At 37.8% G+C, this 16,016-nt stretch overlaps 1 protein-coding gene across 2 annotated transcripts; it reads right to left on the reverse strand.

The window, feature by feature from the left end:
- Positions 1-2,322: 2,322 nt before the first annotated feature.
- LOC127106349 (E3 ubiquitin-protein ligase UPL3) lies at positions 2,323-12,636 on the reverse strand. Of its 2 annotated transcripts, none has more exons than XM_051043653.1 (18): positions 11,390-12,636; positions 10,956-11,066; positions 10,737-10,853; positions 10,386-10,556; positions 10,151-10,312; positions 9,737-9,982; positions 9,481-9,602; positions 7,983-9,390; positions 7,006-7,104; positions 5,121-6,677; positions 4,795-5,019; positions 4,605-4,709; positions 3,802-3,882; positions 3,640-3,708; positions 3,409-3,537; positions 2,981-3,103; positions 2,741-2,881; positions 2,323-2,506 (listed from the first exon to the last, which is right to left on the reverse strand). In XM_051043653.1, the coding sequence occupies exons 1-17, from the start codon at positions 12,275-12,277 to the stop codon at positions 2,816-2,818; spliced, it is 5,679 nt and encodes a 1,892-aa protein (XP_050899610.1). In that variant the 5' UTR covers positions 12,278-12,636; the 3' UTR covers positions 2,323-2,506; positions 2,741-2,815. The 2 variants fall into 2 exon arrangements, with proteins under 2 accessions (XP_050899610.1, XP_050899609.1); XM_051043652.1 differs by having other exon boundaries at positions 2,666-2,881.
- Between the last annotated feature and the right edge of the window lie 3,380 nt (positions 12,637-16,016).

Here is a 16,016-nt window from a genome sequence, read left to right on the forward strand (position 1 = left end):
TAAGCATGGGATTATAGCAAGTCTCAATGCAGTGATAACACATGAGTTATGTTCCAAATTCACTTCTGACTCTGAAGGAGAATTTGTCTCTGAATGGAATTTTGCCTCTAAAGATGAGTTAGAGTCTAAAGATGGATTTGATAATGAAGTTGAGTCTAAAGGTGAATCTGATTCTGATCCATATTTTGATGATGATCCAGACACTCATGGTAATCATGCCTCTGAATGTGGTCATGCTTCTGAAGGTGGTCTAGTCTTTGAAGGTAGTCCAACATCTGAAGAAGATTCTGAACAAGTTCAGAGGCCACAAAGAATTAGACAAATACTAAGAAGATTTGCATATTTTGATATGTTGCAAGATACTGAGATAGACTCTAAAAGGGAAGTCTTTCAGTGTGCCATGTTGGTAGACTCTGAACCAGTTAGTACTAAAGAAACTCTCGAGAATAAAGTGTCGTTGAAGGTCATGAAAGAAGAACTTGAGGCTATAGAAAGAAACAGCATTTGGGAGTTGACTGAGCTTACAAAGAACAAGAAAGCCATCAGCGTGAGATGAGTTTACAAATTAAAACTGAAGTCAGATGGATCACTTGGAAAACACAAAGTAAGGTTAGTAGTTAGAGAATTTCTACAAAAATCTGGATTAGATTACTTTGAGGTGTTTGTTCCTGTAGCTAGGCATGAACCAATCAGATTGGTGATTGCTATAGTTGTTAATAGAAATTAACCTCTGATGCATTTAGATGTGAAATCTATATTTCTGAATAGTCCTTTACAAAAGAAAGTTTATGTGTCGTAATCTCCTGAATTTGTGAAAAAGAATCAGGAACGAATGATGTACAAGTTGTATAAAAATCTTATACATATATAAAATAATCTTATTCATTATTGTTTCTAAATAAAAACCTAAATATTGTAAGAAATATTATTCTCTCTTTAGATATGACAAACAACTCAACAGAAAGACTAAAACAAATAACACAAGTGCATTAATCCTATGTAAAACTATTAGTACTTTAAATTTCTATGATTTAATCCATGTTCAAAGAAACTATCCTCCACATGATCTTCACTCTCATCAATTTCTACTGTGTCTACCGTGGATCGTCTTTAAAACTTAATCAATTGTCTTGGATATGTAAAATGCATCAATAGACTTCATAAAAATAGTCCCTTAGGATTGTTTGCTCAAAAATTAATGTAGTCATCTTCATTTGGTCATCTTCATTTGATCTGTCCATCCATCTTCATAAGGGTGCATCCTACTTTCTTTAAAATAAAAATAAAACTTTATGTTCCTCTAAATCAACTCTGTTGCTTCTACTTTTTTTCCCAAATATGTCACCCTTATCTCATAGTAGAATAATGGCTTAAATCATATTCACTCTTTGCCACATTGAAAGGAATATGATTGTTGTAAAAGAAAGAAGCAGTTACCATGCATGCATCTTCCCTCACACTATTCTTGAAAATGTTATTGATGGCAGTTTGATTGTTCTTTTATTTGAGAAGTTCGGAAGCACCAACGACCTCAAAAATCTTTCTTTTTCTCACCTCATCTACCGATTCAAAAGTGATGTCTATAGTTATTGTCTTTTTAACCATTTATTCTTATATCCAAACGGTGCTTCAAACGGTAAACAGCTCCTAAGACAGTCTTCTCACAATGTTTTGCACTTTATTTTCTTTCTAGTTCCATCAATTGCAACTCCATAGTTTCAGACAATATCACTTTTTTGTTCCAGTAATATTTTTGTTGTCTACAGAAGACATCTTCAAAGCTCAAAAACAACAAGATATTGAAGATAACATTTTGGGCAGTGACAACAAATTAGAGAAGTGGTATGATAGAGAAAAATGGATAAGGGAAACGTTTTAGTATAAATGAAGGAGATGGGGGGTTGGTTTTGAAATGAAGGACAGATGGAAAAGTTGGTCTACAAGTGAGAATGAGTGGGGAAAGTTTCATTATATTTCTGTATATTGGACTAGTTAGATGTAGAACTTGTTCATTATGGCTTCTAAACGGTGTGCCTGTGGATTTATGTTATTCATCAAAGTCAAATAAATGAAACAGTGCGTTCTGAAAAAAGAACGTGTTCACAATTGCAGAGCAAAACATTGTGTTTTCAAGACGGGGAATGAGCCAACTCAAGTCAACTTGTCCAGGCATAAAACATCCATTCCCGTCTCCAATTCGACGTGTAAACAGGCAATTTTGACAACATTGATAAATAAGGACAGTGATGAAGAAAGATGAGGGGAAAAGAACACAATTGAATAAAAGGGTTAAGGTAAGAATAAAAACCACCAAAAAGCATATAGTATTTGAATTTATTTCTATTTCCTTTAACATCTTCCATACAAGTATGAACTGCCAATAATTTGGCTTGAAAACAGAATCAAAAAAAATTAGAGGGCAAAATAGCTCAACATTCCTATTTTATTTACACGAGCTTGGCAAATGCCTGAACATCTTGAAATTGTGGCGATCCGTTTTGACTGCCTGCCGTCAATATATAAAAAAAAAATCATCAGTTACCAAAAACAGAACAAAAAACGTAAAATATACTTGAAAAAATAATCAACAACATGCACATAATGCGGCAGAGAATAATACTAATAATAGTCACACATCCACAATCAATGGGACATTCCACTTCACCTGAACTATGTCACAACCTTTGATGAGCTTCTTAAACAAGGCCATTATTTGAGAAGGAAGGAGAAAAGTACCAACCAAAAAGTAAGCCTGGAAAGTAAACCCTGATTCATCATATTAACATTCAGGGTCTGGTAGGTTAAACCATGAAACTCATGATAAATCAAAGGATCCCTGGCCTTCATTGATTGCATACATTAGCTTCTTGTGCATAATTTCCTGTTTCAAATTGAACATCAAATATCAGTACTCAAAGATGCTTAGACACTTAGGATCATATATTCAACAGTGCTATCCTATATACAGTATTGCACCAACCTTGGTAGAATATGGAGGAAGCTTAAGGTAATTTGCACATGTCATCACACTTGGCAAGTCATCATCTGCTGTTTCTGAAGGTCCATTCCCATTGGATGCAGTATTAGCTGCAGTTGATGAGAGCTGCACCAAAACATCATATTAACACTACTTTTTCAGACCATATTAACCTTGTACTTAATGTATCAAAATTAGAATAAAAATTAAAATATCAAGTGTAACAACACACAATAGGGTAATGAACAAAGTTCAATAACAAAGAGAAGTAAAAACATTCAAGCTTTGAAACACAAAATCACAGGAAGTTGTGAATGAACTAAAATACTGAAATCACATGAAGTTGTGAATGAACTAGAATACTGAAGGCACAGGAAGTTGTGAATGAACTAGATACTGAAGGCACGATGATCAAAAATATATTCTAATACCTTTCTCACAATCGTTAATTTTGGATTTAGAACAGCCAATCCACCAGGTGGTAGCTTAGGTGCTCCAGTAACAAATTGACAGAAGGCACGCTGCTGCTCCGGTGTGAACCCTCCCATGATTTCAAGCAACTAAAAAGCACCATGTAAGATGAGCATCAAATATAACACCTGAAATATTCCATAATACACTACTACTACACTACTGTTTTTATACATAGAAAAGAATCATACATTCACTATTGCAGGGCTCTTGGCTGTATACCCATGGTCAAATTTTATATGATCAGCTAGTGTCTCTGTCTGCAAACATGCTCAAAGAAAAACTTATGATTAAATTACTGACCTTAACATTTCAAATATTTTTGCAATAGGAAATCTCAGTAAAAACAATACCTTCCACAATTCTCGACGGCCACAAAGTAAATAATCCAATTCATGAGGCGTAAATATTTGCAAAGATGAGACGTCAAAAACCTGAATTGACCGGCATTAGTGTACAAGTGACAAATGTTTACTTAACTAAATTAAACTATGAACAGAGCATCAAACACGTTTTTCCAACTGTTATCCTGCTCATCTTTCGTATAAGAAAGACAAGCAGCCTATTTCACAAATGTGCCAGAACTTGGCATTCAAAATAAGAATAATTCAAATCAATTTAAAAAATATATATTTAAAAAAAAATAAAAAAATAAAAAAAAAAAAAAGAGTATTTGTTTCTATCATCCTCCCTTAATTTGCAGGGTGGTTGGAGGTTGGTAGCCAACACAACCAACAGAAGAGAAGCAAAAGTCTTACCATTTCCTAATTAATTAATCCAAGTGTGAGATTTAAAGCTATATATATGCACTTAACTGCTTAACAAAAACCATAAATTAAGCACGATAGACATGGTACCCAATTGAAGGCTTGCATCAAGTGAAATCTAAAAAGACAGCAACTAAAGCTCTAGGATAAATGATTAGCATATTATCAAATTAATATATGGTCAAGCTTAATAGTCAATAAAATTGTTTGAGATGTAAAAGAAAAGGAATGGGTGAAATAAATAGACGGGGAGAACAACAAATACCACACTTCCTAATCAAGTTAAATAAAAAACCAAAACACTTCCAATTAATAAAGACTTGCTCAGCATATCCACAAACAAAGTGTACAGTTAAAATGAAGTGAATTAATTAAGATCAGCCAATAACCTGATTGAACCCGGCTCTAAAGGCTTCCAGTTGCCGTGTTATTCCAGTCTTGACAGTGGCATCAACAACCATGGATATATAATCCTCTAGATTATTGAGGTCGACCTGAAATTTTGACAGCAAGTTCAAAACAATTTTCACAATAAGAATTTAAAGAAAAGGAGAAGAATTAAAGATAGTGGCTACATACAATTTCATCCCCAGGTTTCAAAGTGTAATCTGGATAACCAGGAAGGGTAAAATCCAAACAAAGATCTGCAACTGGAGCTCCACGGTAATGCAAATTTGCTACTGTACCAGTATAACCACCACCAATAGATTCTATATTATGTTTCCGGCAAACAAGGGCATTCAACTCTTGCAAAGTTTTCCCAAGTTCAGCATCAATGTAAAGAATGTCATGCAAATCAAGATCCTAAAAATCAAGTTTAAATATAGACCAAAATAAAATCAGTTTAAAGCTCTCAACAGTATGCATGAAATTGGATGAGATATGAAAATTTTGCTACAACTAACCTGACCAAGAACAAGCTTATAAAAGGCTACAGATAACGGCAAATCTAATAGACGTCCATCTTGAAGTGCTTTAGCAACTACGCGGCCTAAAAGCCTGAAATATTCAATCACTTTAAAAAGCTGGCTACCTTCTGATGCCTCGGCATTTGCAGGCCAGGGACGAGGAAACAACCCAAGAGGAGCTTGAACAAGTTCCCCGTCTCTAGCAATATTGCCTTCACTGCTTTTCTTTTTCTTTTCATCTCCATCAATTTCCATTTGATCAGAACCCGATCTCCACATCTGAAGTCCAACTTTTTGTAAGTCATGACTTAGAAGTGTATAGAACTCAAGGGTGGGACCAAGGCCAGTGCCAACTTCACCAAAATATTCTACTTCAAGTACAGCCTTCTGGCTAGAATACATTTCCATCACTTTAGCAGCAGAATCCAAAATGCGGTTTCGAGAGACACGGACCTTTTGGCGCTGCAGCCTTCCAACCCTAACCTCTCTTTCATTTGTTGATCCATGGCCATCGGCACCCTGCTGCTGCTGGAGTCGATACAAAGCACGAGATAATCCAAAGGCAGTTGAATAGAAGTACTGTCTTCTGACCTCAAATGGAAACAAAAAAGGGCAAGCTTTAGTTAACTGGTAACACCATGAGGGAAGACTCCCACTACATAGGGCAAGGGCATCTTGTATCTGCCTAGCTAATTTTGGAGTAAGCTTGCTGCTTATAAATTCATCCGGAGGAACCTTAGAACCTGTGGCAACAACTAGCTCATCTAGATCCAAGATTTTTCCCTCAGCAAAGCTATCGGTAGCTACTTGGGCCCTCAAACGAGGTGCGAGCTGGTTTAAACCTTCCAGCACACGCAATAGAGCCAATATATCATATGTGGGATTAGATTTCTCCAGCTCACACGGCAATTCCCCCTGCAAGATACTATCAATTACAGATGTCTGATGCAACTTGACTTCAGCACTGCAATTTGATACTGACCCAGATTTACTAGATTTCGGAGTGTTAGAACTTGGGCCACCAGGGGTAGCCCTATCTGTTTGACTATCTGCCTTCTCATAATTTATTATGAAAATATCACCCCACATCCTGCTTCCATCACTCGACACAAAGTCACTGCTAGCAAACCTCTCATCATCGTCTTCATCTTGTACAAGCTGTCTTTGAACAGCTTGATAAATAGTCAGCTGCCTGCTGAGTTGTTTCCCACCAGCAGTGAATATTAACTTCGGAGGATCATTAGAACTACCAAACAATGGACGCCCTTGCCGATCTCTGCCACCCCTGATTCCTCTGCTATTGGCAGATCCAAGTCCAGCCATGGCAGCAGCAGCAAATGACATAGCACCTCGTGAGCTAGAAGAATAGCCACTCCTAAAATCTGCAGTGTCTGATCCCCTGACTGAACCAACTTTGCTACTAGAACCAGAAGCCGCATTAGTCTGGCCATCGTTAGTTGCAGGAGTAACAGTACTCTCCTCAGCTGAATCACCCAATTTCACATCATGTACTTTGTCAGGTAAGCAAACAGGAAGTGAGTCGTCCCTCAGCATCTGCAACAGAAAAATGAACAAGGAAAATTTTCTGAGTAGATGCAAATGAACTTAAGGACAGTGTTCAATCTTGGTTGAGTATATTTAATGAATATTGTTACAGAATAATAATAGAATATTAGTTTGACTGAATTGAAAACAAAGACGACAAACAACAAACATAGCTACTCTGGTGATTAAAAAATAAAGATGTAATCAAAATTTAGCATATCAAAAGATAAATTATATCAAAAAAGAGCTAAGCCAACAAGCTAGATTATGACTGCTTATATTTTCTACGCATAAATAAGAAAATTTAAGCCAAAGAAGAACATGTTAGATTACATACATCTTCGTGGTCATCATCTTCATCATCAGAAATATCATCATCATCTTCGATAACCAAAGCCTCATCAATTTCAACAGGAGATATATCTAAATCTTCATCCTACAGCACAACAGTAGAAAATATTGTCAACAGAGAAAAACACAAAGATAAAAGCCATCATAACCTATCATCAGTACTAAAATGCTTCGTGGAACATTAATTAAGCTGAGCTTGATTCAAACCACATAATGGAAGATATGCTTTCCGTATGTTAAGAAATTTGGTTGGACCTATCTAACACTACAAAATCGGATTGTAGGGTGAGGATTGCATCCACTTCTAAGGACACGTTCAGATCATATATTGTCTGATGTGGGACTCTTAACACACCCTCTCACACCCAGGGCTGAACATCTAGAGCGTGGAAATAAATAGAGAGTGGCCCGATAGCGGAAACTTGATGGCAGTGGCCCACCAAATCTTTAACCAAGCACTGATATCGTGTTAAGAAATATGGTTGGGCATAACTCAACCCTACAAAACCGGCTTGTGGGGTGAGAATTGCCCCCACTTATAAGGACGTGTTCAAACCATATATTGTTCGATGCAGGACTCTTAACACCGTACAAGTAAAGCCCTATCCACGGTATTTTGAGTGTGGGAACATAGTTTTTACTCAGCATATCCCATCAATGGTTTAATAACAAGAACATAGCTAAATAACAATTAGCATGCATGTAAAATTGTAAGCTCGGAATAACTCATACTGAATAGGGAGAACAAAGAAATAACTCAACGAAATACTTAGAAGAGCACTTTGTTTAGACGTCATACAGGCGTCTTTTAGGCGTTAATTTAGCAGTATTAAATATTTTCCATAAAAATGAAACTACAAAATGCATGGTTGGCCAGATCTTCCACCTCCATCCTCTGCTTTCACAGGTGCTCCGGGAAAGAGAAAAAAGCATGGCATCATGAACTAGGATTTCAAAGTATACCTCAGAAGTAGAATCCCCATTTGCAGGCTTCATTTGAACATCCTTATCAACAGCTGCTCTTCTGCGTGCAGCATTTCTGGTTTGAGGTCCTCTTGCCGCCTCTTGTGCAGGCTTTAATACAGCTTTTCCCTTACCCTTAGATGAGCTCAAGGATTTATCTTGAGTTAATTCTTTTCTGGTGGTATCCCCTAAACTAGCAGAAGATCTCGATCTCGTAGAATGACGACGGGTGGTGGACGGAGTAGAGGTAGAAGGAGGTGGAACACCAGCTCCTGCAGGACTTGTCCCAGATTCAGAATTCCCAGCAGGTGCATTGGACTTCTGAACAGATTCACTTCGCTGGATACGAGGCCAAAGAAATTCCTCAATGGCTGCTAAACTAGCTAATGGATCAATCAACACAACATTGCCTGAATAATCCTTAAGTGACTTTTCCCCCTGGGCTCGACAAAGACGCAATTTGAAGGGCTGGGATAAAGCACTTAGTCCAGAGGAAAGGCGTGCACTTCCACTGGATGACCTAGGTGATTGACTCAGCAAAACAGGGAAACGCTCCATCGAGGACAAAGCATTTTGAAGCTTTTGAACCAAGACAGTCATAGGAGTTACATCCCCATTGTCAATAGTGTCAGGCAGTGCAACAGTAATAAATAACTTAAATCTTGCAAGTGCTTGTTTGCGAAGCTTAGGCAGGTGGGTTTCTGAGGGTTTATCTTTAGAAAAATACCCACAAGATAAATAATTCAGCAAAGCTGCAACAACACCGCTACCAATAAATTCAAAAGTCGATACACCGTCTCCTTTGCCAAGTTCCTTTAGCATTTCAGATATGACACCAGTTAAACACTCCTCCAGACCAAATCCAGAAGTTTTTGATTTCCCCTTACTATTAGTCCTTTGGTCATCAACACCGGCATTTAACTTCATGCAAAGATTTCTCAGATGCAAAAGATCATCTGTAACGCCCACTTCAACAGCCCCAGGATCCGAAGGAAAGTACTGATCTTTAAAAGTTTTTGCAGCTGCGCTAACAGATAACCGGATACTAGAATTTACTGTTGGAATATTCGCAGAACTTGGAGGTGAACCAACATTTACTGAAACAGGACTCTTGATATCATCTAAAGGATTTCCATCAGGATTGGAGTTGCCAGAGCGTCGCCGATTACGCCTAACGCGAGATGATGCTCCAGGTATAGAATCAGTATCCTTCTCTGCAGTAGACGCTTGTGTTGAAACATTGGTTGAATTTCCAGGCAAAATAAGTAGGTCCACTGCATGGACAACACCTTCTCTGATAAACATCTTAGAGAATGTCCCGGGCAGCTTTTCCATTAGAATTTCAGCAATTTGCAAGGCAGGTGTCAATACATGTGGATCTTTTGATGCCAAGACTCCAGCTAAGAAACTATATGATCAAAGTAGCAATGCATAAATTTTCTAAACCAGTAAAAACGGTGATAATATGGAGCAATATCAATGTAAAATTTCTAGATACCTTGATATATTTGTCATGCTTAACAAAGACTGGATCATCTCTGATGAGCTGAAATACATCAACTTTCCAATGGCTGAAAGACATTTGTGCCGAACAGGTATATTGACACTAGAACCATATATCTGTTTTCAAACACACACCACCATTATCAGTTACCGCATGAGGAAGTAAAAGAGCATTTTAACAAAACACTTTCTTAATGTGACAAATTTTTAAAGCAAAATTAATGCATGTAATCAATGCAATAAATGTCGACCTGTATTAAAACTGGGAGGAGATCCATCCCAAATTGCTTAAGTAGCTCAGGCTGTTCATTTAATAGCTTTTCACGGGCTGATATCTCAGGAGGATTTCCATTTGTGTCTTCTTGTTGGGCAGAAGTACCAGCAGGTGACTTTTTTACAACAGGCCCCTTCACAAAGTTGGTGCTGATAGGGAGGGAAATAGTCCCTTGTGGCAATGGGGGGAGAAGCTCATTTGCCAGATTTACAATCTCAAATATCTGTGTATGAGAACATAGAATTAGAATAATTCCATCTCTTAATAATGCTAAGAGAACTGAAGACAACAAGGATACAAACCATGAATGTAAGGTCAAAATGGGTGATATGCACCATAAACAGGAAAAACACATGAATAACCTGAAGAACAATTTGGAAGTACACTATACCTGCTCCGGTGGCCTACTTAATGCAGGAGAAACAGAAGTATTAGAAGAAACTCCAGAACCAGAGAGAATATCTTTAAGAATGCCACTAATTCCAAGAAGTAGCAAAGTTTTAGCTCCAAGAGGGGACCCGCTTGCACAAGTTGAAAGAAGTCGGATTAAACCCTGTGTATGCATTGAAGTCAAAAACCAACAATTATAGGACGAAGCATTGGACTTAAAGAGAAAATGCACTTACGGTATATGTTGGCGTACTGAGAGAAGCTTGTCCGCCTCCAGAACTACTGTTAGAAATGAGGGAGGCAGCTTGTGTTACCAGTCCATGATTGCATAATTCATCTAATTTATCCGAAGATGATGCAAATGCTTCAGCTATTCGAGTCAAACAAACAGAGGCATGCTCCAGGACCTACAAAAATTAAATTGCATATAATGAATATATGACTAAAGTAATAATATGGGTTATAGGGATCAAAAACTTTCCTCGGATCATACAAAACCTTCTTAATAGCAAAAACTAGGGATGTTGCAGGGGAAAATACAGTGTTTATCACATGAAAAGCCTGATAATAACAAAACATATGCTTACCTTGGAATCATGGTACTGGAGGAGGTTCGTCAGAAGAGGAACAGCCTCCATTACAAAATCAGCTGCATCTGAAGGAAGCTTCTTGCACATATTTGCAGCAGTAGACAAGGCAACACGCTGACACATAGAATTTTGTCAATATACGCTTCCCAGCTGAAGTGCCTATCGCCAAATGAATTATAACATCATCTAAAATGTAGGTGTTCACTGATAACTAACCTGAACTCCAGTTGAGAAGAAGTCCAAATAAGAGAGTACGGCCATGAGAGCCCCAGCTCGCAGGCAGGCAGTTGGGTGCTCCTGAGATATCTTCTTTAGAGCTTGAAGGGACTGTCATGTTAACAAACGCAGCAGTTAAACAACTAAAAATCTCATTTCCAGATCAGACACTTTCATGTTAACAAACTCAGCAATTAAACAACTATGAATCTCATTTCCAGAATAGAGTTGCTGATAAACAAAAGCATATATCCTATAAACAACATGAATTATGACCAAAGAACCTCATATATAGTACTGAACAAATTAGACAAATAGACATCTTTTAAAACAATTAGACATCTTTTAAATTCAACATAAAATATTTAACACTTGCCCAAAATTCTCAATGCAGTTTTCACTAATCAAATAATGGTCAGGAAGTAGGGAACAACCTGCTCGGCCAAATCCATATACTCGATAGTGAGCAGCCTCGCACAGAATATTGAAACGGCTCCATAATGCACTACAGCTGCACAAGACGAAGGGAGTACATCACAGAGATGTGTTAGCGCCCTTGCTGCCAGAAGCATGATATCAGGATTGCTCTCATGATTCAGCAACCCAACGAGGACAGGTACAAAAGAATCAACGGAGAAAGTACTAAGTGAATCCTCAGTCCCAATAGAAAGCATTTCACAGAGCTGCGTCAAAGCCTCAACCTGCCGACCTTCTTCCCCGTCAGCCCGTAGCCCAAAAAGGATCTTCTTCAACCTCCCATTCTGATGAGAGGACGAACCCATCCCGGATGACGGAAGCAGATCATCCAAACCAGCACCAAGTTTCCTAAGAAGCCCTTGGAGTGCACTGCTGGCAGATGTTAAATTCTGATGCAACAGCCCAGCACCACTGTCACTGTCGTTATCATCCTCATCCCCTGCACCGGTTTCCATATTCAAAGCCAGCCCTCTTTCTGCATCCCTTTCCCTAATCCTAACATCGTGCTCCTTCTCCTTTCCCTTATCGGAGTTATCCCTTTCCAAATTCTTGCCGCGACGATCACGCCGTGAAGCCGAGGATGACTCATTATTGGAATCCATAGGAGGAAGATTCTTAGATGGTAAAGGTTCTTTGTTTCTGGACGCGCGGGTACGAGTGTTGACAGAACGAATAGGAGTGGTAGCGACGGCGGTTGTTGCTGCGGTGGCTGTAGCAGTGGCAGAAGAGGTAGAAGTGGAAGAAGAAAGACGAGAGCGCTTGTTAGGACGAGTTTTGGGACTAGATGAAGAAGATGAAGGGGCAGCTGAGGAAGCCTCCGCCCGCTTCCGACTACGAGTTTCCATACAAAAACCAACCCACCCTGCAAATCGTCAACTCGCTCGCCAGGGAGCGTGTATTACAGTATTATCCAAGAGATAATCACAAACATTACCAGCTTCGGATCGATCGAATATTCGTTAAATTGAATGAAAGAATCAATTAATCCCCGATTCGAAACCCTAGAAATTGTTCGGTGATAGAATCGTGCGTGTGATTGAATTAACGTGTTGGGTGAGATTCGATTGAAAGTGTGGTAGATACAAAGAGGAATAGGGTTGTTGCAGAAAACCCTAACGCAGGGAAAGGGGGAAATGGAGAAGAATAAAGGGGCAGAGGAAAGCGAGGCTTTTTTATATGCAAGTTTCTTTCTAAACTTTTCTTTAGTTTTTTATTTTTTATTTTTTGTTCGATGGATTGGTCACTTTCAATAAACGCAATTCTCAGCTCGCTACTCTCGGTGCTACTGGAGCACAGCGGCGCGTATCGTTTCATTTTATCATGAAACGCCGTCGTTTTGCCAATATACGTGTGCGTGCCAAAACCATTTGTGTGTGGGTTGAGAGCATTTAACTCTTCTACTCAACACCCCCTCATAATTTCATTGTTGTGCCAAAATTTTGAAATATATTTGCATACAAATTCAACTGTCAAAAATTCTGAAACTTTTGAGGATTTGTCAGAAATTTTGAAATTTTTGGAAATTGCATATGAAATCTATTGAAATTTCCAATAAAATGTATTTTATTAGAAATTTTAAATTTATGATACAAATTCAAATGATTTCCATGCAAATTTAGAAATTTTCGATAAAATACATACTGATTTCATAAAATTTTGAAGACAAAATTTTGAAATTTGTGCAGATGTTTGGTAAATTTTGAAAAATAGTAAACAAATTTCCAAGGCTAATATTGTTTATTTATTTAGTTTGGGGGTGTCAAGTACAACTGTGGTGGTGGCAAGTTAAATGCTCGTGGGTTCTTCATGCAACTCAAAACAGACGGACCCATAAAATAATGTATGTTTCGATAATATTAAAATGACATTTAAACTCAAAAGTTCACCACATCTCACTTGTCTTTATAGTAGGTATGGCAACGAGGCGGGGCGGGACGGGATGGGTTCTATTTCCCTTTGTGTACCCGTCTTTGTCCCCAAACTTAGTGTAAGATAAAAACTTATCACTCATACCCTCCCTCAATGGGGAACGGGTTTCCCCGTCCCCACCCAAGAAAAATTATTTTCTTAAATGCGTGTTTTTTTAATACTTGGTCATTTTAATGATAATTTTTTAAGAGTAATGTGAGATAATTGAATTTTATTTGTTTCACATTATTGTTGAAAAGGTATAAGGTATATACTACATAAGAGTTGATTAACTTTCTTAATATGAGCATAATTATAGATAAATAATAATTATAAAATAATGAAAGAATAATTCTATCACAATCCCGCAATTGAAGTGGAAGGTCGGTGGATGCTTATATTGATCCAAAAATCATAAAAAAGAACTATATGAAGGTTTTTGATGAAGATGTCAACAATCTAGTGTCAGGAGGAACACGAAGGATGCGTGTCTGGCCACGGGTGACCTTTGTGAGGGCAAAGATCCCTTATCCTTATTTTAATGATGTCAAACCTTTTTAGTTGCTCATAATGTGTGCTTTGAACGGTGTCATCATATCAAAGGATGCATTCATCCTCCAAAATGCTCAAAGTATAAGTGAAATGAGTCCATGCATATAAGAGCATTTCATATATGTGAATAATGTACTTGATCATCATTGGTAGCTTAGGTTCATAAGAAAATGGTTTGAATTGACCAAAATATCCAAAACTCATTTTTGAGAGTTTAAGAATTTTGAGTTGACTTGTGACTTGGAGCGTAACTCTCGAGTCTGAACAGGTCGAGTCATGAGTCGACTCATAACTTGAAGTAGTAGAACTGTAAGTCGACTCGTGACTTGGAGCGTAACTCTCGGGTCTGAACAGGTCGAGTCATGAGTCGACTCAACTTTGGAAAAATCTGTTTGAGTCGACTCATTGGTTGTTTCATTTGAACCATGTTGCCACGGGTCTAAACAGGTCGAGTCATGAGTCGACTCAACTCTGGAAAAACCTTATTTGAGTCGACTCATCCCCTGTTTGAGTCGACTCATCGTCTGCTTCATTTGAGTAGTTATTCCATTCGGTTTCACACATATTCGATCTTTCCATTAACAGATCGTTTAGATGATTGTGGTCTAGGGAGCTTCCGCAACCTTTGAAAATATTTTTAAAAAGTGCTAAATTTAAATAATGATTTATTCAACCCCTCTTCTATATCAGTACTATCGTCTAACAAGTGGTATCACGAGTGCCGGTTCATCTTGTGCTTCGCATATAACTTTTTAGAAAATGAGTAACGATCTTAAATGGGTGTATAATATGGCGCCTATTTTTACCGGTGAAAACTACAGTTATTGGAAAGATTATATGTGTATCCATATCAACTCTATTGATAGGAAGGCATGGAAAGTCATCCAAGATGGTCCAATGGAAATAAGCATGACCAATGCGGATGGTGTTGTTATACCTAAACCTAAAGCACAATGGAATGAAGAAGATGAGAAAAAGTATAACTATGATTGGAAAGCCAAAAATATACTTATCGTTGCCTTAGGTGTTGATGAGTATTATAGGGTTTACCATTATACTAGTGCTAAAGCTATGTGGGACTCATTGCAAATTACCCATGAGGTAACCAATGATGTCAAACTAGCTAGAATCAACACTTTAACTCAAGAATTTGACCTTTTTCATATGGAGGATGGTGAAACATTACCGATATGCAAAAGTGATTTTCTCATCTAATCAATCGGTTAAATGCTCTTGATAGAACTGCCTCTAATGATGTTGCTACTAACAAAATCTTAAGATGTCTTAACAGGGATTGGCTACCAAAGGTCACCGCGATTAAGGAAGCCAATGATCTAAGAACATTGGACATGACAACATTGTTTGGTAAGCTTCAAGAGCATGAGCAAGAGCTCATGAACCATGAGAAACATGAGAAAAGTCAAAAGAAGGAGAAAGCTAAAGACACCGAAAGGAAGTATATCGCTTTAAAGGCTTCAAGATATAAGTCATTCACCAATGGTGCGTGTGAGAGTGAATTAAGTGATGGTCATAAAGATTCGAATGAAGACATGGGGTTGTTCGTAAGGAGGTATAATCATTACCTTAGAAAGAATGAAATTCAACATTCGGATGAAAATCTTGTCAACTATAGAAGACAATCAAAATTCCTGAATCGAGAGGAAGGTAAGACAACTAAGTCAAAAGGATCATGCCATAATTGCGGAAAGGCTTGCCACTATAAGTCGGATTGTCCCTTGTTGAAGAAAGACAAAGGAAGAGACAAATGTCACAACAAGTTTAGCAAAGTTAGAAAAGCATACATTGCATGGGAGAGCGATAGTGAGTCCTCAAGCAATGATAACTCAAGTGATGAAGAAGAAAATGTCAATATTTGTCTTACGGCTCATCAAAAGAAGAAAAAGAATGTAAGACACTCTAAGTATGATCATGATGATAAAATTCTTTATTTTGATTTGCAAAATGCCTTTAGTACTCTACACAATGAGGCCAAGGAAGCTTTTAAACGCTTGGCCTCAAATAAGAAAACTTTATGTTATTTAGAAAAGAAGATTTCTGATTCCGAAAAGGAATTAGAAACTCTTAAGAAATCTATGATAGAGGTTACTAAAGACAAAACTGAAG

The sequence above is a fragment of the Lathyrus oleraceus genome, chromosome 7, assembly GCF_024323335.1.
Source record: "Lathyrus oleraceus cultivar Zhongwan6 chromosome 7, CAAS_Psat_ZW6_1.0, whole genome shotgun sequence".
Lineage (NCBI taxonomy): Eukaryota > Viridiplantae > Streptophyta > Magnoliopsida > Fabales > Fabaceae > Lathyrus > Lathyrus oleraceus.